Source organism: Megalops cyprinoides, chromosome 1, assembly GCF_013368585.1.
Source record: "Megalops cyprinoides isolate fMegCyp1 chromosome 1, fMegCyp1.pri, whole genome shotgun sequence".
NCBI lineage: Eukaryota > Metazoa > Chordata > Actinopteri > Elopiformes > Megalopidae > Megalops > Megalops cyprinoides.
The window spans coordinates 64923403-64947434 of record NC_050583.1 but is presented as its reverse complement, the minus strand read 5'-3'; the positions used below and the strand labels follow the sequence as shown (position 1 = coordinate 64947434).

Genomic DNA, 24032 nt, shown 5'->3' with positions numbered 1-24032 from the left:
CTTGGGCAGCTGCTATAGACTAGAGTACATCAAGGTTCTAAGGCTGTTTAGCAATGAAGGCTGGGTGTGGACACAAAGCATGAATTCTGTCCTTACTAGCAAAACAGGGCATCTTGGTTAAATAAATCAGACAGCTTTGACATGTATTTTCTCACCTGTTTTCCAAAAACAATCTCACACTGGCTGTTTATTGAGCAGCAGTGAAACAGAATACCACATCTGATTCAGACCAAATAGTGATGTCATCTGTCCTTTGGATGAATGTGAGCGGCGCTGTGTATATCCAGATGAGTGAAATTGTGAACAGGCACTGTTGATGGCACAGTGACTTTGCTAGCTTTCCACCACCTAGTGGTAAAACAAAGTACTTCATTTACTCCTGAGGGAACCGCTCACTTCCTCAGTCTGTGAATGTGTCAACCTACAACTCCGTCTGCGAGATAATAAAATAAAAGGATAACAAAATAGGAAGTTGTAGTAGCACAGCACAAAATTAGCACAAAATGTACAGCTGACAAGTGCACACACTGAATGACTGTTCAAGAATGATTTAGGTATTACTTTGACCACAAAGAGAATGTTTTCAACTGGTCCAGGCCAAATGTATTTACCTAATCTGTATATGCAAATAACTTCAGAGGATAATCAGATAAATAATCAGACTTCAGATAAATAATCAGTATGACATGCACTCCAATGGGAGCCTTTCCCTGTGATTTCCTACGACATGGTGTTGTTCGCAGCCATCAAATATATTCAAATGGACAACATTCGGAAGCAGGCCCTCGGAGGGGAAGAATCGGGTCAGTACTGTTCACTTGACCCCTACTGGACCCCTGTCCAGGCCTCGCTTGTCCAAGTTCGCTTGTCCGCTGAGCCGGCATCCTCAGGGCCTTTCGTTTGAACTTGTCCACTCTCCTCGTGGGACTGGTGGGAAATATGAGGAGCCTCTTACCTTGGCAAGGACATCAAAGAATTCCATTTTGCTTGTCCCATGATCCATATTGGCAATTTCAGTGGAAGCTTTTACTATTGTTTTGTTTGAGTGATTATTATTATTATGTTTTCTTTTTTTGGGTTTCAAGAAAAGCAACAGTTGCCATATTTTTAGAGCAGTGCCGTCGTTAGTGAAAAGTTCAGATTGTGTAACTAATTTTCCAGCTGAGGGAACCATAGCTTTTGTTAACTTTCTCATTTTCAGGATGTGGTTTTCTTGTCTTCTGTGAGCTGGGGTGGGGGGGGTGGGGGTAGGGGGGGTTAGTGTTTGGGTGAGTGGGTGGAGGTCTTGTGGTGAGCTTCTCACTCTCATAACCTCTTGGAGGGTTTGGTAAAAGAGTGAGGGATACCAGACAAGCTAGTTGGATTTTGTCACATGACAAAACAATTATTTGTTTACCTCATTCATTTTGTCCTCATCTGTCAGATATTTGGATCTGTTCTGGTCTGTTTGAATGAGAAGGAAGAGAATACATAGTTGCATGACATGAATTACAGTGAAAGACAAGTTTCATAAAAAATTATGCGAAAAATGCAGTTTGAGGAGGATCATATTGTTGCTTATTTTTAGACTGGTGGAGATTTTCTTGCCTCTCTCTCACATGCTAATCTCTTGTCAGTGCAAAACATTACTTGGGAATAAGTGTAGCTTGTTTCCAAGCAATATTAGAGTTCTATGTGCAGTTTTTGCTGTGGCACTACTGTGCCATTTCCTAAAACAAGTCAGTCAAAACAGCGTTATTTTTCTCTTCCCAGGTTTACTTTGAATGGTCAATGAGTTAAGCCTAGCAGAGAAGTTATGCCAAATTTCCAAGTTAATGACAGCAATGCGGGACAGATCTGAATCACTTTTCCATGATTCTGTACATCCGTTGTCTTTAAAGAAGTGGGTAGAAAGTGTGGACAGATCTTGAAATGTGGTTTTCAGAAAAGGGGCTTTTCAGATTGGGTCATTTATGTTGCAATGAAACCTTACAGCAGGGTTGGGGGTTGGGGGGGGGGGCGTTAGGCCAATGAGTTACTATGAAAACAGCAACAAAAGAGACATAAGTGTGGAATAAAGGTGACGCAACAAAATAGCTGCTTTTCAATTCCAAACTCAGAGCTTTTGGTTATTGTCTAACTGACATTATGCTAATATGAACCGTGCAGAGCAAAAAACTTCCAAAAAAATTGCCACAAAGCAACTGCTTTTTCACATAGGATCACGTCAAGCCCGGGCGACTGGATCTGTCTGAAATGGACTGAAATGTGCACAGCTCAGCATTTCTGTCCAGGGGGCACTGAGGGTATGACCCCCTCAGTTCAAGGGGTCACTGAGCACACTACTGTCCTGATCTGTCAGGACCGTGAAAAGGGACAGAGATTACCGATACTGTTACTATCGTTTTAATTGTGATAATGTATTTATATTTAAATGACACCATTTTTGTTATTATTTCACCTTGTTTTATTTTGCTATGCTAATGAAGCACAATTTGAATTTGAGAGGTGTGTGTGCGCGTGTGTGTGTGTGTGGGGGTGGGGGGCAAGATTTGTTTCTTTGAAGGCTAGATTGGGGTTTGACTAAGGAGCCTGACTGGGGAGTTCCGTGTGCTACAGCATGCTGTGGGCACAGAGAAACAAAAGGAAAGTCAGAGGTGTTTTCATAACCCCGTTCTTTTTGGGAACGCCTTCATATCTGTGTGATTTTGTTCCCTGTATGAGACCACTTCCTCCTTTCCTTGCAGCATGCTTGGAAAGACCCTGTGTCGCAGTTCCTCTCTCACCAGAGCCCCGCTTTTCTCTGCTTCTCTGTAGGCCCAGTTTGCCTCTTAAGTTGATCACCTGACCCCGGGGTCTGGGGCAACTTTGGACCAGCACAAAAGCCTAATTTTTAACCTGACCCCCGTTATCTTGTTTTCAAATTCTTTCACCCGTCTGCTTTCAGGCTTGCATGTTTCTTTACCTAATTTGACTTGAAAAGAGAAAGGCCGAGAGCTAGTTCTGAGAAAAGCGTGTTTACTCTGTTTTGGGCGAAGCAGAAGAGTGGTTGTTGGGACCCTGGGTCTCTGTAGAACATGCCTTCCTGATGAGGCTCCTTCTCAGCAGCAGAGGCTCAGTACATGAGAATCTCTGAATACTTGAGAAAGAAAATGCTGCTTTTGTAAAGAAAGTTCATAAATCATAAATCATAAAACCAAACTAAAGCTGTGGAGGGTGCTTTGAGAGGCTGCTGATGGTACTCTGCTGGAGTAATTGTACAAAGTGACCAACAAATACACCAAGCTGGGTGACTGAGGGCAAGATAGAAGGCACAGTGCATTATAATAGAATGCAGAAGTTTTTTAATACTACTACTACTGCTACTATTACTACTATTACTACTAATACTACTACTACTACTCCTACTACTACTACTACTACTAATAATAATAATAATAATAACAGAAAATCTTTGGTTGATGAAGAAGGCAAGATTCAAGTTGATATTGTGGGTAGCATGGTAACTAAGCTTTGGTTTAAAAGCGTGTGTGAAATTCCAAATTGTAGATTGTAAATTGTAAGCTAAGACAACATGGACAATAGGAGTCCCTTTTTAAGGATCCTGACTTGTATATTCTGTGTGTGATTGTTTTTGCAAGTACCATATCACCGTATTGCACACAAATGTTGTAAACTTGCATAAATAACAGAAGGATATTAGTATCCTGCTAATATAAGGAATAACATGGTAATCAACAACAACTTTACTTATGGTCGAGCACTACCAGCTTTTTTAATGACATGATTATAATTTTTATGGCTCTGTTGGCAGTCACAGTTGAACAAAATAATGACCAGTTCCAGGAAATTACAGAAAGCGTCTAGCGTGAATAACCTTGACGGGAATAAAAGCATATTTTTTCATGTTCTTTGTTCATACATGTCATCGATCTTTGGCAAGGAGGTGACATTTGTAGTGGGACCTGTACATTTTATCTACCTGCAGACATCTTCGATGAAAGATCAAGGTAAATTTTTGTTATTTCAGATGAAGTTGTGATATCACCAGCACTTTAAGTCCTTGAACATATTGGAGGAAAACTATCAATATTTGTGCTATTTTTTAGCTGTAATATGGTTTTGCGGGTGTAAGTGTAACTGTTCATACACCACCTATGGACCAATGAAACTGCTTTAGCTGACTGTTTGTTTGCTAACTGTTACACCTAGCAGAAGGACTATTGAACTACAGAAGAACTCTCAATTTATGTCTTTCTGATGCAAGGCGTGTGAAGTTCTCATTATAACATCTGTTGAGAAAATGAGAAATCACATTTATTGGTAAAGATTGACTTTTTGAATTGTTGTCCATATTGAATTATTGATTGAAGTAATTAATCCATCAATTAGTGTAAGCGTTCTCTTGAAGCTGGTAGGCACTGCGTGCTGAGTATGGAGAGTGTTAGTGCAGGTTTTAACGTAGCTTTTGCCCTAGTCCAGATGGTACAGAAATAAGGAAAATAAATACTGCTGTCCAGCAGCATCCAAGTTCTCCTTCTGACTTATTGCCAAATCTGCACTCATAGGGATTGAATTGTCAAAATATATTTGGTCCATCCTATGATTGTTTTAATACATGTACTTTTTTTACTGGAATGGGGTGGTCTAATGCAACAAAGCATATCCATGCTCCTGGCTTCAAGAGGGAAAACACATGAACCTCACTTTGATGAAACTTTACCGTGTCTTTTATTTTCCTCTGCTTTTGATGCTTTACCCGCTCTACCCAGTGTTTTTTTAAGCCAAATATCCATTTTTCTTACATCAGATGACAGAACACTTATTGGGCATGACCAACGCAGATTAAAGAATAAATTGTATTCTCATTTCTTTTTTTTTTTCTTTTTGTAATGCCAGCCAGTGCACCAACATGGCTTTGTAATGTTTCCCCTTGCTATAGCCCCTTTTATGGGTTATGAGCTTTCAGAAAAAAAAAAAAGTACTTACGTGTGTATATGGGTGCTGGTGCCTTATCATGCAAAAAATTGTGCAAACATGCCCTAAAATCATCATACAAAAATTACAAGATACGACAAGCACGACAAAGGGTTATATATCAGGCCTAACAACAGCCTTGCCCAGACTCAGGCATTTGAGAAGGTTATTGTCTCTTATTTATGACCCTTTTCGTCCTCCCTCCATGGACATTTTCCAGCCTTAGGGAGTTTACATCATTCCTCTCGGCTTAAGCTCCACAGTTCCCACAGAGTGTTCAAAGGCTGAGTCATACTCCTCATGTTAATTATTCATTTTTAAAAATGCTTTACTCTCCAAAGAGGGTGGAGCTGTATGGGGCGTTTCAATTGTTTAATTTTTTTTAATTTCATAATGGGCTATATACTCTGAAAACACCTGATAATTCAGAAGCTTACAAATGTAAGTGATCCCATCCCCCATCTTGAACAAACTGTTTTTATTCATGTGTGTGTGTCTTTCTGTCTGCCTGTATGCCTGTATGTCCCTGAAAACGCAAGTCTTCCTTGGGGGGACAAAGTCAGACAGACCCCAGCCACCCTCAGACATGAGTAACCCACACAGACATCGATACAATTCGCACAAAGGCCAACTTATAAAAGACTTCCCCTCCGCTGGGTTTTGTCACAGATGTGTGTGGCAAATTCCTGCATTTGTGGGCATGCTTTAGAGAGTGCTGAGGTCAGAAGATGTGTCTTTGTGGAATGCGCTTTTCTCTTAGCCCCTTAATTCATTTCCCACAAACCACAGCGCTGTTGCAAGGTAACAAAAGACTGCAATGTTTTACAGTCACCACTTAACCAGCGTAGCTTCAACAACACCAGAAAATTTAACCCCCCCCCCCCCACCCCCCAAGAATCCACACCTCTTAGTACCCACATTTGACATGTGATGTGAGTTTGTAATTAGCTAAAAGTGCTCTTTCCAGCAAAACCTTGACAAATTGGAATAAATGTACATACATATTCTGTATATAGGGATTGAAATGAATCTGCCTAGCTTTGCCTAGCTATTTGCCTATTGGGAAATGTAGTTCAATATAAAACTACATTATGTGTTCATCTGCCAGCAAATGGATAGCATCTCCCTGTGGGAAGAAAAAAAAAAACATGATAGAGTTTTGGAAAAGTACCTGGCATGAAAGATGAGAGTCCATTTCGGTCACAGTCAACCACACCCAGGATCACTGCACTCTCTGCATTTCATAAAGTGATAAAGAGGAAGTAGTGTGGGTTATTTCATTATTTTCAATGGTTATTAAAGAAAAACAACAAGGGCATTCTATTAAACAAAGAAGCTTACAGTTCATGATATTTAGCACTGGCTGTGCAGGGGTATAGTGTAATCTAATGGTATTGTCCTGCCCTGGACACAAAGCACAGATCTGAATGCTGGGTGCAGCATTGCTGTTGTTCTCCTGAGCAAGGTAGCCAGTCTGTTTAAATGGATAGATGTAGGATATGTAAATTGCCCTGGACTGCCATGCAATTGAATAATTCAAGCGTGTCTTCCCCTGTGTGAGGCAGGTAAACATCACTCCGTCCCTATAATTCCAGATCATTTGCTCCGTCTTAAAAACAGTTTGATACTTGTTAATATGATGTCGAACATCATCAATAAATAACATAATTTAATATGTTGTTCCACACTTTTGCAATCTTGCTCCTTCTTTATTTCATATCTCAAGCTGAAGTCTTTCAAGAATCTTTAAAGAAGCACCACAGTCACAAAACCTGCACAGTTCCACAGTGCCCCATATTATCTGGATAGTCTAACAGCAGACACCAAGTATAGGAGGAGCCATCGAGATTATATAAAGACAGTTTGAAATCAGTGGCAGGAACATACTGACATGCATGGCCTCTGGAATACTGTGTCTAATTCAAACCACAAAAGAAAGCAGGAATAAGTATGCCTACTGTTACAAAGGCACATAAAAACATATTGAATCGTGGCATATTTAGAGGAGTTCCCCTTTAAGGTTTACACCAGACTGATTAGTTTTCAAGTCTGGCTTCTCTTCACATGCTACAGCTGACAAACATGTGCTCTGTTCTTGCTCAGCCAAGGACTTGAGCGTTGATTAAGCTTCATTATCAGTTGTTGAAGGCACAAGCCGGAGAGATACAATAACCCATACCTGCTTTGTTATGGCTGGGAGGGTCTCCACCTGGGAGCATTATTGAACCGCAAGACTTCAAAGTGTATTTTTCACGGGGCAGAATTGTTCATAAAGCTGTGTCTTACCAACCATGGACTGTTTTCCTCCGCTCACCATCTCAGCTGTTTTCAGCTCCAATTACTGTTTCCACGGCCCGATGTTTAATGTCTGACTTTTTATAATGGAAACTTACAAGATGTATTTTCTCAAAAGCAAAGTTAGGATCAGGTTTCTGTCGAAATCATGACTGATTAATGAAACAAAAGGCAGTAAGAACATACTAGATGTTGATAGGGTGCCATGTTACAGATCTTAACAAAGACGCCTGTTCTACTTTTTTTAAGGGCTTTGAAGTCATTTTCTTAGGCTGTTGCCATTTGCAAGTGTAAAAGGAACCATTGATTTTTTTGTGGTTCTCAACAGCTTGGGATTTCATGAGAAGTAAACACGCTTCATACGCATTTTCCAAAAAGTTGTCCAGTAATATGCAAAATAATAAGTGACTAAGGCTGGAGAGAGGAATCACAGGGAAATCCCTAGGTGAAGACGGGTCATTTAAAGGTCATGTCTGTCAGGGACAATTTATTAGTGTCCACAGACAGAGACAGTTTCCTATTACACCAACTGTTTTGAAGAAATCCAGCAATAATAATAATTGCTTAGACGATTGTTGCTTGCCTTTTAAAGATGGAACACAGCGGCCAAGGAAAGACAGAATCACTTTCCAGGCCCCTGTGAAACTCAAGACCCATTAAAAAACTCCACAATAACAAAGAGGAACACCCATCAAAGGATATGAGTGTGGGCGGTTTCAGCACAATCCGCCAGGGATAACGATAATAGCAGCAAAACAAACATTATCATTCCGCGCCTCGATGTTTAACGGCTTAGAACTGAACAGAGGCAAAAAAGAGAGTGCCCTGGCAAGTCGCAGTGCTTGGTTCAGGGGGGTACGGAGGCCAGGGCGAAGAGCCACTCTTTTTGGGCTCCCGTGGCAACGGAGATGGGGCCCCGTGAGGGAGATACCCGCTCCGGGGTGGCCGAACCGAGAGACCTCGAACTGTGAGCACTCAGAGGAGCGCCGAGGAGCAAGGGAGTTCAAAGTGGCGCTCTGCCTCTTCTTTGGCACCGGATAACCAGGATGAGGGGGCTGCCAAAATCATTCGGAGCCGCTCTCGGACTGCGTCCCAGCACGGGGTCCAGGCCCTGAGCGGTGAGTCAGCACAGCCACAACCCAAGGCCAGGGGAGAGAGAGAGAGAGAGACAGGAGGAGGAGGTAGGGGCATGATTCTCAGGAAGGGAAATAGGGTGCCAAGAAAGTGCACTTTGAAGGGGCTCCACTATCCCCACGTGAGGTAATAATGAAAACAGATTCTGCTGACTCTTCCTCACAGTCATCCATGGAGAAGCATCCGTCAGTATCCAAATCGCATCCCATACCAGAATCAGCTGAAACCACCGTGGTGGAGGTGCTGCCCGCGCTGGGAAAAGTCTGCGCTCTGAAATCTGGCCTCGTGGAAAAAAAGAAAAAAAAAAAAAAACGTTAAAAATCTAATAATAATAAAATAACATGGAGCAGACAAACCAAAACAGGCTGGCCGCAAGTATAAAAGAGGGATCTGTCAAGCCTGCATCCTCTCATTCATATATTAGCTCCAGATCTTCAGACGGGAAGGGAAGCGGGAGTGGAAAATGGGCCCAGAAAATCGAGATTATGACGGCACAAGTCCCCGGGGGAGAGAAACAACACAGAGAGGACGCCTGCCGCCATGGTGACGCTTATAATACTCTGTACATATTTACACCACACAAAACTGCAAAATGCGGACAATATGAACCCGTATTGGTTGAATACACCCCCCCCCCACCCCCAAACTCCCTCCCTTTTATCTTTCTCTCGCTTGTCACGCGGTCTATACCCGTTACATTCCGGCAGCAGCTTCAGCGCTCCCCGCTTTGGTAAGGACTGTTTGGTCGATGTTCCAAAGGGTGCCCCTCGCGCAGTGCACTGCGAAACTAACTGTACATAGAGGGTTTAGGCCCGTTTAAATCCCCTCACGGTTTCCCACGTTGCAGACAGGCAGGAGCCAGTAAGTGCATCGGCGTTTGGGCTTGAAGGCTGAGGCATGGGGATTCTTTCCGCCCCCTGTTAGAGCTTTTTCGCTTCTTGACAGTTTAATCACGGCATGATTGCATTCGCAGCCCCGTGCAGGGTTAGCCCCTTCCAGTTTGCTTTACACATCATCGCAGAGACCGGCGCGTGATTTACAGCACTGGAACAAAATGCAATGAATCATGGCATAATTAATGCTATCATCAATGCCATAACCACCTATCTTTTTCTGGCACAGATCAGTTAAATGCTTTGCAGTTGTCAATGCAGAAGTACAAACCAAGCAAAAAAAAAAACCCAAATACACTGCATTTAAGACTTTGTGTATTAACCTCCAATGGTGCATGTACACATATAAGATTATGAATTAGATGGCACTGTTTCTGGATCATTCCGAACAGTGCACCGCTGCTGAGGTCCTTTGAATGCATGTACTGGAAGAGGAGGAGCTCTGGACGGGCAATTAAGGAGGCTGCAGTCACCGATGCCGAGTTTCCCTCGGTGAACAAGGCAGAGGTAATGTGGTGCTGAGCCCATCACGCGCCTCCCCACCACTCCCCAAACGGGACCACCCAGCCACGGCCCTGTGAGGGCGAGGTGCCAAAGACGGGATCAGGCTCATATGCCATCCAAATTCATGCGAACCGCTGGGACTGCGAAGGGCCTCCAAATACATGAGCCATAAAAGCTATGTGTGTGCACATATGTCCCTGCCTGCAGCCTGGTTTATTCCGTTACAAAAAACCGCAAAGCATTTCTTTAGATGACTATTTTCCCCTTCCTGAAGATGACCCCCTCAAGTGTTGCCTAAATGCAGGATCACGACATTGATACGTGGTCATGTTCCACTCCGATAAATCTGGGCTGTTTTTCTTATCCCTGTGGCTTTTGTTTTCCGGCGGTTCCAGTGGTGGTCTGATTTACCATCCCCTGCCCCTTACTCATTGTGAGGTGAGCTGCCATGACTTCAGAAGCTGCCTTAAAGGAGCTGAAAATGGGGTGTCTGGCACACGAGACCTCTCAGGCTAACACGGGCGCACCGGAACTGCGGCATGTAGCAGAGACGTGAAGTAATGTCTGAATGGTTTACAAAAATAAGAACATTAACCCCACCTTTTGTTTGTCTGCTTTACACCATTTTCCTGCCCCAAACCTCGCCAAGATGTTTATTTTGCAACGTCCTAGACAACATCATTTTTATTGCATTTGTTACTCCGATTGCATTTGTTATTTCAGTCACATCGTTCCTTTGGGTGCTCTGTGATTCCTACATTCATTTTGGGAAGTGCATATTAGGAGATGGATTTTTAATCTGGGCCCATTATCATTGGGTCATTGGTCAATGTGTTGTCTTTAGTTCACCTGCAGATTCACTGAAGGTACAATCAAGATATTGATATTCCATTCTCATTACCCTCAGTGTAATACAACCTACCTGATCATTTTAACACTATACATACTAGCACAATGGGTGCTGAAAATGTGGAGCAAAAATCAGAATTGACTGTAGGAGAGATCAAGTCTGGTTTTCAAAGTGCCTCAATGAATACAAAAAAGCATCACCATGCTTATTTCTGGAGGCCTTGATTTGTGCAACTGAAATGCAGCATTTTAAAGACTTCCTAGTGTCATGATACAGTAATGACCATGGCACAGTGGTAATTTGCCCCTGCTTCTTTCATCCTTTTTAGCACAAAAGGCAGGAGATGCCCTCAGCTACAGTACAATTTATTCATTTACCTTGACCTCCACATATAATCTGTTACTGTCTGGAGAAAGTTCAATGACCAGTATGTTCGCAAAAATAAAGTGCACAGCGTTGTTGATGAAGTCAAGGGGTTTTACCACAAGGGAAGATGGCTGTAGACTGACAGCCTTTCATGGCCCATATGAACGCAGTGCAACCTTCACAAAGCAGCCCTCAGCATGGCCTCCACCTTAGATGGGTGTGTTCGAGCCTGCACCGAAGCCGAAACTGATGTCATAATTAAACTGGCATCATTCCATCTGAGAAGGAGGAAAAACACATTTAAAACGCTCTGCCCAGCTCGTTTCAGTCTTTTTCATTAACAAATCACTTTTACGAGAGAACTTTCCGCGATAAAACAATTTCATATTGTGCATGAAGTTGAGGAGCAGTGTTGCAGCGCGGGGCGGGTGCGAACATCCCCTTCGTTTCGAACCACAAAATGGGCCGCGGCAAGCAGCAGCACATTTCAGGATCATGTGCAGCTACATTTTCCTTTCCACGTACTTTTTCCCTGAGTAAACATCCAGCTTGTTTTGCCGTAATTCCTTGTAAATGTGCTCGCGCACAGACCTCATGCTGTTCATCTTGGGGTTCCCACGCAGGTTCGGCTGCACACGGCTCTTTTTAAACGATCTCACATGTTTGCAACTTCTGCCGGACAAAGACGTCTGGTCCAAACAAAGTCACCACTGTTACCCACCATGTCCCCCCCCCCCCGGCTGTTTGTCTACCGCATGCATTAATCATGACCTCGGCTGCAAAGAAATCCACTTCAAACAAAGTTTAATCCTCTTTTCATACAAAATATTTAATAAATATTACTTTCAAAAAAAAAAATTATTGCCAGGAACAACACCTCAAAAAAAAAAAAAAAAAAAGATCCATTCTCAAGTTTATAACACTAAAGTCAAAGTACGCAAAATTTCTCCATGATCTCAAAGGTTAACGAATGAGATTAACATGTTTGTAAGAGCCTTTAAAAACAAAACAAAACAAAAAAAAATGATGTGCACAGCAAAAGCACAGACTCCTGTTTTGCAAGGCAGTGAATCTTGTCGCAGTTCTACAGTGTTCTCATTGGCCCTCCTACTCTTCAAGTATTCATGGTCTAGCTTATTACATTACGCTAGCAAAAGTAGAAAGTAATTACACATACATTTATCTAAATGTGGTTTGTCTGATATACAAATATTGTGTGGGATAAAGAACTGTATTTTTTTCCTTCTTAGATGCCTTGCTTTTTTTTGTACATGCAACTACTAAGCTACAAAAGATTTTGTTCCCTTAAAGTATTTCCTTTTCATGGCAAGCAATGTGTCTGCCACTACGCTTTCCTAAAACCCAAAGCAGCAAAATTATATTTGTTTCATTTTGTTTTCTCACATGCCTTTAGTACTTACAAAAAAAAAAAAGTCCTGGCAAAAATGATACTATAGAAATGGTTTTCAAACATCTGACATTGTACAAAACAGGTTTTTTTTCCAGGCAAAAAAATGCCCATCCTATTGTTAAAAAATAAACTATTCTTTCAAGAACACTTCAAATTTTGGCATTTATGAAACATGAAACAAAATTTTCATCAAAAAATAAAGAAGCTGTAAGCTTACAAAGCCATCAAAACCTTCAAATCTAAACAATACATATAAATAAAAAAGGAATGATATTAAGGCTCTTGATTATTAAGTTAATAAATCAAATATACACAGTGATTAATTAAAAAAAATATTTACATATCTATACAACATTCTAAATTGACACTTAAATTCTTCATATTGGCAGCAACTGCTGACATTGACCTGAACCCCCCCCCCACCCCCCCCCCAAACAAAAATATAATAAAAATAATAAATAATAAACTTTGTGATGGTTGCTGTGGTATGGAGCTGCAGAGGCACTTTCAAATACAGAACTAGTTGTACACCAACAATTAAGAGCCCACATAAATTCAACATAACTTTTTTTTGTTTGTTTTCCTATTTGCCAAAGAAAACGCTTAAGACTGTTCGCGATCACTTTCTAAACAAGAGAAAGGTGAAATTTGCGTATAAATACTCTTAAATGTACCCACCATTTACATCTCAATTACGGAAAGGGCACCTGAAACTAGTTTTGCATAGACGTGAAATGCAGCACTTGGTTTTCCAGCCAACCACAGCAACGATCTTTGCCAGTGTAAGCCAGCTTGTCAAAACTTAAATTAACACAGGCATTCTGTGTAAATAATAACCTTAGAGTCAAAAATATGACACAACAGTTTAAGAACTATGAACTCGGAGCCCCCCGCCCTCGAGCGAGGTGGGCTGTTTGCACGGCAACACGGCTGCCTGCTATACAATGTACTCCATCCGGTTTAAGCTCTGTGCTGTTTCCAAGTCTCTGTTGTCCTGTTTGTTTGTCCAGTTTGGGTGTTTGGTGGGCGTGCTGTGGGGCGTTTTGTCCTCCCTGTCAACCAGGGTGTAGGCCGGCTGCTTGGTGAACCGGGCCTTTTGCAGGTGCTTCTCCACCTCTTCGTCCTCCACCTCGGAGTTATTTGTCCTAATTTTGGCGATGATGGAGTTCTTGTCCTCGTAGTCCTTGACGGGGACGCTGTTGGCCGCGTGCTTCTCGATGGGGTTCTTGATCTGGTTGAGCTGCTCCCGCACGTTGTTGGTGGTGTTGTCCTCCGTTGCCGAGGCGCCGGCGTTGCCGTGGCTGCTCTGCTTCCGCCGCCGCCGCACACACCAAAGGAAGGCGGAGCCCAGCGCCAGGATCCAGATCACGATGAACACGGAACTCAGCAGGGGAACCAGGTAGTCTGCCGGAGACAGTGAATCAGTCAGGCGAGCATGTCCAACAAAGCGAAGCTAAGATAAGGCTTCTCCCCTTCAGGGCTTCATTCACACCGAAAAGGTGGAGTCCTAAAAACAACACCTGGCTACAAAGGAAGTAACAATGACGCAATAATTCACACTTTCCCCAGGCCACAACCTGCCAATCAAGTCTGTACGTGACCCAAATGATGTTCTGCCGTTATTGTACTCGGACTGAACAAATGTATATACGCTTAGATCCGTAGCGTCATCGACTGATGCATAAATCAAGTGCTACCCGATTCCCAAATAAATGCAAAACATCCAGCTTGTCCGATGACACATACTGTACAAATTTGACCTAAACAGTGGATGGTGTTCAAGCACCTTCACTGGATAGGATAAGCACATTAAGGTGGACACATTTTTTTTTTTCAATCAGTAAATTCTGGTATGTGAAGAGATTAATGGATGAAGCAGACTTAGCCGGCGAGTCGGCACCATATTGGTTTTGGCTCACATTTTTAACGTGTTTTTACCTCACAAAAACGGCGCCGGGCACCCTGCTGCCGATGGGAGCTCTGCACCTCAAGCTCATGCTGGACCAGCGCCAAAACTACTCCTTAAAGTTTGCCACTTTCCTCCCTCCCTTCCACTTTGGGTCAAGTGAGCTAAGCGCCTGTGAAACGGAGTGAAGCAGGAGAGCGTTTCTCACCGGTCTGGCTCTGGGTCTGCCGTCTCTGGACTCGCACTTCTGCGATCGCCGCGATGATGCCGTTGCTGCCGTTGCGCTTGCTCACGAGGTCGATGATCTTATCGGTGATTTCCTTGATGGGAGTTCTGTCTTGTCTCTGATCTTCTGTTGACTGAAATAAAAAAAAAAAACATTTATACTGAGAAGTAGATAAAACTTGATAAATAGCATAACAGGAATGCACAGGCACCAAACAATCTATGTCTATGTATCTGGCTATCTATAACAGGGATAGGTCACGTTTCTGAAGTGCCATGACCCTGCAGATTTTCTCAGCTTGTCACTACATTAAAATACTTGAGCACATTACCACCTGCTTTTAACACATCCTAAATTAGCCTAATTGAATGCATCTGACAGAGCAAGAACCAGAAGCGTATCCAGCATCATTACTGCATCTTCCTGAGCTATAATACAGAGCGTTACAGATGCTGATACGTAACGCGGTCAGTAATCCAACATAAAGAGGCAAGGTGTGTACATACTATGGCTACGTGGATCTCGTTGTTGGCGGTGGGTGAGGGTTCGCATGTCATGGACACCATGTATTCGGACGAGAGGTTCCGCACAGCATACAGGTTCCTCAGCTCGGCACAGATGTGCTCAACGGTCAGGCCCTGGACACAGAGGAAGGCAGGGATAAGGTCCAAATCCAGCCATTCCAGAAACGGCTCGGTAAATCCCCTGTGGGCTATTGATTTTGACCCATGCAACCATTAAGGCGTCGCGTCGGTGAATCGATCACAGACGGACACAAGCATGTAATTCCATTTAAAGGGGGGAAAAATTACATTAATAGGCTGCACTATGACCCATCACTTTTAAGTTCGATTTTACATTATATTCACATTAGGATTACCATAATTCAATTTTAGGAAGCCCCGCAGAGATTCGCTAGGTGATACTTTTGCCAGAGAGAACATTGACCAGTCGTAAATATAGTGCAATGCACTATGACTGTCCAGAGAAATACTTTTTGGGCAAACCCACTCACAAAAGAGGCTATCCATCCATGTCAGAAAGACATATTAATTATCATTACATAGTTTGGTTGGAGGCAATGGACGGCGATTGGGCAATGGTAAAACACTTAGGTTTGACTCAACTTCAGAAGGGCTCATTTTGAACTGACCCCTATCAACATGAGGCAAATCCGATCATCTGCGGCCCCACTGCCCAGGACCGCTCTATTGGGTTAGCGAGATTATCTGAGAGCTCGTAATCAAATCGGTCCTCCCCCCATGATGACTCACAGGTGGCATGGTCTCCTTGTTAAAGGTGAAAGTGATGTTGGCGCAGCTGCTCTCCAGGAAATTGGAGCCGGGGTGACATTTGGTCCGAACCGGGGGCTGGCCAGCGGGCCAGCACTCCCCCAGACCAGGGCAGGGCTTCACGAAGCAGTGGTCCTCCTTAATGGGCACACAGGTCTGACTGGAGGGGCACTCCCCGCGCCCTTTGCTGTGCATGCGGCAGGACTTGGGGCCACACCACATCTGCTGGGGGGGGGGGGGGGGGGCAGAGAACAAATTTGTGAGCACATTCAGATTGATATAACAGCTCGCTGGTCCTGGATGTCTATGGTCCTACACTATCTATGGTCTGTAGGTTCTATGGTCTTTGAGTGTCGGAATGGGTAAGAATATACCTTTGTGCAGGTGACCTTCCCGTTGTGACACTGGCAGGTGTTGCAGTCCTCGTCCCACTTGGTCCCGTCTGCGGCGACGCGGGTGTTGAAGATGCACGGTCTTCCCGTCACTGCGAGACAAGAAGGGGAGAAGTTGGTTTGCCGATGGCGGCAATTACGCACTAGCAGCCAGTTCCACTGGCCACCCGCAAGTCTGGAAACAGGCTTGCTACAGTGCAAGCCTGATAGGGTTAAGCCTCCTCTGAAGTCTTCCCACAGGGACCATCTGTGCTTCAGACACAGTGACCTGACCAAGCTGTAAATCTTTGTCACTTTTAGGACTCGTGGATTAGTCAGAAAGGCAGCTAAGTGGAGGCCTGGGAAGAGACCTAGGCCACTTTATGGACGTGCTGGTGGTGCATTAGCGATATCTGGGGGCACGGTGTAAAAGGCTCAGTAATGAAAACGGTCAGCCTGAGAGATAACCTGGCACTGATCTGAGGTCAGCGAGAGGTCTTACCTTCCTGACATCTGGGGCCAGCCCTACCAGGCGGACACAGGCAGCGGTAACCGTTGATCTCATCCACGCAGGTGGAGCCAAAAGCACAGGGGGAAGACTGGCACTCGTTGATATCTGGGAAAGAGGAGCGCAGAGATGAGTCAGCCCCCTGGTCCTTCACGGAGTGGATAACATCATGGTTATCTCGGCTGGGGTCAGAGTTAGCCTCACACGACTCTGACTTGTATTATTTCCCACTGAAACCAGATACATCTCACTCCAAGGCCTTCAGTAACAATCAGATTAAAAATGCTCAGAGTGCCTGCTGCTTCGTATTACATCTTACAAAGGACAAACAATACCGTGAGCCAGATTTCCACACAGGAAAACAGATATTACAGTGCCAGTGTATGACCACATCTTGTTTTAAACATCGCTTGCCTAGGGCTGTGACTGCTTCCACAGTTGAAATATCTCTAGTTCCCAGCCCACCATTAGAGCTCCAATGATAGCTACACAGCTCAAAAAGCCATTGACTCCACTAATCTAACCACAGCTAAGTTTTACAAAGAAAGCTCTCTACTCGGTGTTGGCCACAACAGCTGATCAGTTCTCTCAGGGAGTTAAACTAGGGGAATTACGCCTAAGAATGCAATCTGACTGCCCTATCCTTGGCCTGAAACGCCCGCAAAGCCCTTCTAATTGAATATCTACACCCTCTGTCCCAGGCTCCATATCACTCAAAACCCTCAGCTTTGGTAATGGCTTTTAAGCACAGCAGACTTTAATGGGCATTAAAAAAAGCAGGATCAGCGCGGGATCCTGAGGGTTAATACTCACTGATCCGACAGTCAGGGCCAGCAAAGCCTGCAGCGCACTCACACCGGTACCAGTTATCCCCGTCCACGCAGGTACCGCTGTTGTAACTATGGAGATGAAGAGAGGTGCTGTTAGCCCTCCACAGGTGAGCCACGGGTCACATCTCATTCCCCGTCTGCATTAACTTCCATTAAACACCTTCATTTTTTTTTTAAATAATAATAAAATACTGCTTGATTATTTTTTTTTAAATTTACGCACATAACAAAATGAAGTCCAGCTAGTGTAGATGCACGTTTTAACTGGCAGTTTGAACACTGCCGGCTGAAGGAGCCCTCCCAGTGACAGCTGAACAGCTGAGTATGTATTCTAATGCCAGCCCTCGCTCGCTCACTCTGGGAACTAATACTGGGGGGACTTGTTTACTGCAGTGGATTCCGGCAAATGTTAGGGAGCGACTTACCAAGGGTGTGGATTGCAGTCATTGGTATCTGCAAAAAAGAAAGCTGCGTGTTAGGCGCACGTCAGGCGATTGAAAGTCAAAACAGAAAAGAAAGCGAGTCTGTGCTTGCATGTGGCGCCCTGCCACGCTCCGGCCCTCCTTCCCGATTATTCTCTGTTATTAACTGCGCAGAGAATTGCTTCCAGGCCCCCTCGCACCCCAGTCCATAATAAAATATTTGGAAATACATTTTGGACACATGCACAAGGACTCCTGGTAAAGCCAGCGACAGGAAGGAGGGAGTGGATGCAGACGGGTGAGGAATGCACTGGGGGGGGGGGGGGGAGATAACATCTGTCTCCCCTCTTCCAATTTGCAACCTTTCCCATGGCCAGCTCTGGCCTACACAGAGCAGTCAGGGGCCTTGAAGGCCTGGGCCACAGGTGACAGTTCTGGAGTTCTTTAGAATCTGGAGCGAAAGAGGTCATTCCAATCTGTCAGCTCCCACCCCTCCCCCCCTCCCCCAGGCGTGGATACTCACTCTGAGTGCAGGTGCTTCCCTCCCAGCCTTCCTTGCAAACGCAGGTGAAGGTGTCGCCACTGACTACACAGGTGCCTCCGTTCTCGCAGGGGTTGGGCAGGCAGCTGCTGTTCTTGGCTGCAGGGAGGGGAGGGCACAAGGCGGACCGTTAGACGCCCCCCACCGACTCGCCCCGATTCCATTTGCTGGGCTCAGTGCTCAGCGCTGGCACGTAGATGTCGCGGATCAAACGTTCTCACAGACTCTGACAAAGTTTTGAAAGTTTTTGAGGGGATAATCTCCCTGGGCCCGACTTAAGAAGATTACTGTCAGCTCTCGTGCGGGAGGCGTGGTTGGGGACGGGGCGTGGTGTAGCGGGGGTTGCCGCGGGCCAACACGCCGCGGTCACTCAGAGAGGCACGGAAACCGGGGAAGCTCACCGATGTTGCAGGTCTCCCCCTCCCAGCCGGGCGAGCACATGCACTTGAACGTGTCCCCTTCATCGTAGCAGGTCCCGCCGTTGTTACAGGTGGCCTCATCGCACTGGCTCTCCCCTGCAACAGAACCCAACCTCGTCAACTCCAGCAACCTTCCCAGGGACGGGGGCAACACGTGACTCGCGGAGACGGCAGGGCACTCACGGGAGTGGCAGGTCTTCCCCTTCCACCCGTACTTGCACTCGCAGTAGAAGTCGTTCACCAGGTCCCGGCACGTCCCCCGGTTGTGACAAGGGTTTGTGCTGCAGTCGTCGACATCTGAGGAAGACCAGATCAATTCAGGTCAATTTTTCCCTGTCTCACAAGGGAGAGGACGCAGCGCTGTTAGCGCATCTGGCAGAGACTGAAATTTACTCGGGCAGCCTGATAAAACCTGCCGATGAGCCTGGCACTCCACAGTCCTTAGAGGCTTCCAGACCTGTAATTATGGCTTTTGCCAAGGTTGGACTCATTATATAGAGACAGAATGAAAGACAGAGAGAGGGAGAGAAAAACAGGGATAAACACAGACCTGAGGAGAGAGTGAGCGTGAGAGAGGAAAAAAGAGATTTTACACCCTACTTATGTATGTATAAGCATTTTGTTTTTAACTGTTCCGTTTTATATGTACTTACAGTGTATATTGTATGTAAACAGTCTGCCAATACTGTTGCCAACAAAGCACCAGTGACCTGACAGAAAGAGAGAGGCGGGAGACCAGTGATGGAGAGAGAGAGGGACTTACTTATCTCGCAATGGACTCCTTCCCAGCCATCCCCGCAAATACACTGATACACGCTGACTTTGTCGATGCATGTCCCGCCATTCCGACACGGGTTACTCTCACAGTCATTGATGTCTGCAGCACAGAGAGTGAGAGGGAGCGAGAGAAAAAGAGGAGGAGGAGACATGAGATGCTGCTGCAGGTCTGAAAAGGAGCACAGCAAACAACTTTCTGAACATCACAGCCACTGAGTTGAGGCCTGACAGAACACCAACTGTTTCCATCAATGCAGAACTGTACACTCCTTGTGCTGAACCTCTAAAAGCTAAGCTCCTCACTTAAGAGTGCGTCCTGACAGCAGACACAACCCCCCCCCCCCCCCCCCCCCCCCAACTCTTCCAACTCCACCAACTCCTCATTTTGAACATCTGACTGACATTCAGGTCAGAGAAAACCACCTCAAGCCAAAAATACCTGAAAATGTTTCATTTTCTGACTGGCCCCTGAAGCCACAGCTGACAACAGGGGCAGTTAGACTTCCTGGCGCAGGCCTGAGCTCATTAATCAGATTTCACTCAGACACCTTGGGGAAGTTATTCATCTCCCCGCAGCACAAGACAGGACCCCCCACCCCCACCCCCACCCACCCACCAGCACAGCTGATAACCTGCCTACTGGCAATGGGAGCCTGAGAGAGGCTCCCGCCTGGCTGAAAACCCTGCCTCTTGGGGAAGCTTCACCCCAAGGACTGCAGGGATCACGACCTGAGGGATGCAGAGGCTTAAAAAATCTGCAGCACACTCAAAGGTTCCCCTGCCCCCACCTGCAGCCGCCCAGCACCTGAAGCCCCGCCCCTGCAGGGGATGAAGAGGAAGGAGGGCACTCACTCTCGTGGCAGTAGGTGCCGGTGAACCCCTCCTGGCACTCGCAGGTGAACTGGCCCCCTGCCTGGCTCTTGCACCGGCCGTGCGGCCCGCAGACGTTGGACGAGATGTAGCGCACCCCCTCGGGGGTGCTGTTGGAGGTCATGGCCACAGTGCAGCTGTCGATCACTGTGGGAAAGAGGGACGTGTCAGTGTCTGGGTGCACCGAGTGCTTTGCAGAACTTTGGACCAACAAACCTTCTGTTAAAAAAAAAAAAAAAAACACCCCAATGCTTCCCATTTCCTCCCCACTGTTATGGACAGAACACCCATGAAAATGAGTGAGACACCATGAAAAACATGATTTTAAAAAAAGAAAGTCAGTTGGCAGTGTCACCACCTCTCTCAGCAACCCATGTTTCTTTCCTGAGACCCCTTTCTCCTTCTTTTCCTTTTTCCTGTCTCCTCTGCAGTTTTTTCTGTGTGTGTGTGTGCTGGGGGGGGGGAGCAGGGTACTCTGTGACATTCTTCTAAACATTAACCACCAGCCCCTGCAGCCCCTGCAGAAGAGGTGTGGCTGCTATCTGGCTCCATGGTTGGTCTGGACCCCAGTCCGCACCTCATGTGGCACAGAGGAGGGAAGCCCACCAAGCGATTACCGTGAACACCACACATGGAGCTGTTTACAGTTCGTCAGATTTTCAGAAGCATTACAGAGACGAGAGGGAGGGACAGAAAGAGAGTGAGAAAGAGGGGAAGGAGGGAAAAAAAGGGGGGATGGGAGATGTTTTTGGTAGGTAAAGGGAAGGCATTTGTCGAGAGGCAGGAGTGTGGCCCGTCACAGACTGCCTACGGAGCTTGAAAAACATGAAACAAAACCTGAACCTTGGTAACAAGCCCCCTGGGGGCCTGTAGGAATCGGTTAGCAGCGAGGCTCTGCACTGCCCGGTGTCACACAATGGCACGCAATAAAATGTCAGCACGGCCCTCCGCGGGAGGATTGTCTTACAGCGCGGAAGGCCAAAAGTGACTGTCCTGTTCCAAGCGCTTCACGGGAGAGGGGGGCGGGTTACAAAAAACTGACACCTACCTTGGCAGGGCGTTGTGCGACAGTGGTCTTTGAGGTGTGAGCAGTTCTTGCCCTCGTAGTCCTCGGGGCACTTGCAGAAGTAGTCGGTGGCCAGGTTGAAGCACTGCGCTCCGTTCTGACAGGGGTTTGGCTCGCAGTAATCGATATCCAGCTGGAAGGAGATGGCGGTGTTGAGCATAATGGCGGCAAAAGTGATGCGTGACATTTTGTCTGCATTTTTCCCCTCTTTTGTTACCAGCACAACCCGCTGTGCTCTCCTCGGCAGAGACTGCCAGGAAACTGTAAACAAATGCTTGCCGGGGGGAGGAATCAAAGAGGTGGACTCAGACAAATATTTCATATGCCAGCCTCCCCTGTTAGCAGCTCAACAAAAGCTCCAGGTTCAAATTGCACATCACTGAGCAACAAGCGCTTATGGTGCAACTTAAATGGATGAAAACAAACATAACACAAAAAATGGAGGGAAACAATGGCAACAGCAAGGAGGAAATAAAAGACAGGGCTGAATGATAAGCAGGGGGGTGGATTTCGGCACTGCCCACCTGACAGAGGTTGCCTGAGAAACCGGCCAGACACAGGCACTGGAATCCATTGACTTCGTCCTGACAGCTACCCCCATTCAAACAGGGGCTGCTGGCACACTCATTGACATCCTTTTCACAGTGCTCTCCTGCATACCCAGGTGGACAGACACAACGGTAACCATTAACCAAATCCTGAAAGAGACAGAGATGGAGAGAGGGGGTGGCAAAGGGGTGTGAACAGGGAGAGAAGAGGGGAAAAAGAGCATTATAAAGGACAGCTCCAAAATAACCAGACATTTTTTTTCCTGGCAGTGGCATAGGACAAGAATGTTTATGGTAATTCGATCTATTGTAGTCAAGAAGCCCTGGCGTCCCCCCTCCCCCCTACTAGTTCTCTTTTTCCTTTGTTAAGATTGCCAGAACAACTTCATTATGCGTGTTTTGTGAGGGACTGAAAGTACCAGCTACACGTTAACAGTTTCTATTTTTAAAATGTCTAAAAGGAGAATTGGGGGGCCAAAAACAACCAAAATGTGCAAACAAGCAGAGATGTCATTGACCTACCCTGCAGGTTCCTCCGTTTTGACACTGGCCCTGGCAATCATTGATATCTGCAGAGAGAATCATAGATTCCATGTTACAAAAAGTCCACAGGCTTTTTAAGAAGAGAATTATGTACAAAATTTGCGCCTACTGAAGCAAGGTTTGATAAAGCCTTTGTTATATTTCCTGTGTGCTTTCCTTTTGATAAGCCCCTTAGAATGGGTGGGAAAATGAGTGACTCTCACTCTGCGGTGAGCGAGAACTTCACATGATTGTTTCGGCTGCTCTTATCAGGGAACTAGCAGTGCAGTGGACTAATGTCTTCTGATAAAATTGTATATTTTTGCTCCAGGCAGACTACTCCCTTTCGGAAAACATTGGCCACTTGGCCTACTCCTCCACCGTTTAGACTCTGCCAGCCTCCTAAACTCACTGATGTCGCAGTTTTGGCCCGTCCAACCAGGCAGGCACTCGCAGAAGTATCCACCAATCAGGTTGCGGCAAGAGTTGGCATTCACGCAGGGCCGGCCCTCGCATTCATTGGCATCTTGGGGGGGAGAAAAAAAAACGGAAGCAAAGCTCAAACATTAACAGAAAAACCCAGAGAAAGCAACTGCACAGAGTGACCAGAGGATTTTGTTTTGAAAATGGACACTTCTGGGAGGTTGTGGGTACACAATCCAGAGAGGAAGCTTGAAAAGGAATGTGCCTAGTGGCAGAGGGTGAGCCGTGGTGCACCAGTTCGCATTCGAGTCGAGAGGAGCCGGTTGCCGTGGAGAGGAGACATTCACACTCAAATTAAAAACAAACAAACACAAACTGGCAACCCAAAGCCAGAGTGAACGAGTGGGTGAGCAAAAGGGAGAGAAGTGTGTGTGTGTGTGTGTGTGTGTATGTGTTGGTGGGGAGCAGGGGGATTAAGAGAGAGTGAATGGAGTCAGTCAGGCTTCTCTGACCCACTCTGGGACTCGGGCTCGCTCTCGCTGCAACTGCGGCTAGTGAAAAGGGCTGGGCGTACAGGTGTTGGAGTGGAAAGTTTGGGACCTTGGGATCGTGCTGAATTTGGGTGTCCGTTCGGCTCTGGAGCAGCTGCCGGGACCTGCCAAGAAACACTCCACCCCACTGGAAACTTAGAGACTGCTCCCAAGCTCTACCCGCCTCGCAATGGAGGACTCACCGATCAAGCACGTCTTGCCTGTCCACTGCGGCGGGCAGCTGCACTTGAACCCGTTGACCAGGTCCTGGCAGGTGCCGGCGTGGTTGCAGGGGTTCGGTTCGCAGTCGTCGACATCTGAGAAACAACGGAGAGAGTGTCGGTAACACTGGCGAACCTTCGAATGGAAGAT

The 24032-nt window shown here is 45.9% G+C and overlaps 1 protein-coding gene across 1 annotated transcript in view; it reads right to left on the bottom strand.

Moving 5' to 3' along the window:
• Positions 1–12843: 12843 nt before the first annotated feature.
• Positions 12844–24032, bottom strand: part of jag1a (jagged canonical Notch ligand 1a) — a 28826-nt gene continuing 17637 nt past the window's right edge. The window contains exons 9-26 of the mRNA XM_036531145.1: positions 23864–23977; positions 23120–23233; positions 22708–22754; positions 22162–22335; positions 21620–21770; positions 20554–20718; positions 19688–19801; positions 19108–19221; positions 18907–19020; positions 18488–18604; positions 17968–17995; positions 17526–17611; positions 16707–16820; positions 16208–16317; positions 15816–16055; positions 15048–15179; positions 14524–14674; positions 12844–13813 (exon numbers count right to left, since the gene is read on the bottom strand). Of these exons, the coding sequence (XP_036387038.1) occupies positions 13347–13813; positions 14524–14674; positions 15048–15179; positions 15816–16055; positions 16208–16317; positions 16707–16820; positions 17526–17611; positions 17968–17995; positions 18488–18604; positions 18907–19020; positions 19108–19221; positions 19688–19801; positions 20554–20718; positions 21620–21770; positions 22162–22335; positions 22708–22754; positions 23120–23233; positions 23864–23977 (2552 nt within the window). The 3' untranslated portion in view covers positions 12844–13346. The remainder of the gene's footprint in view (positions 13814–14523; positions 14675–15047; positions 15180–15815; positions 16056–16207; positions 16318–16706; positions 16821–17525; positions 17612–17967; positions 17996–18487; positions 18605–18906; positions 19021–19107; positions 19222–19687; positions 19802–20553; positions 20719–21619; positions 21771–22161; positions 22336–22707; positions 22755–23119; positions 23234–23863; positions 23978–24032) is intronic.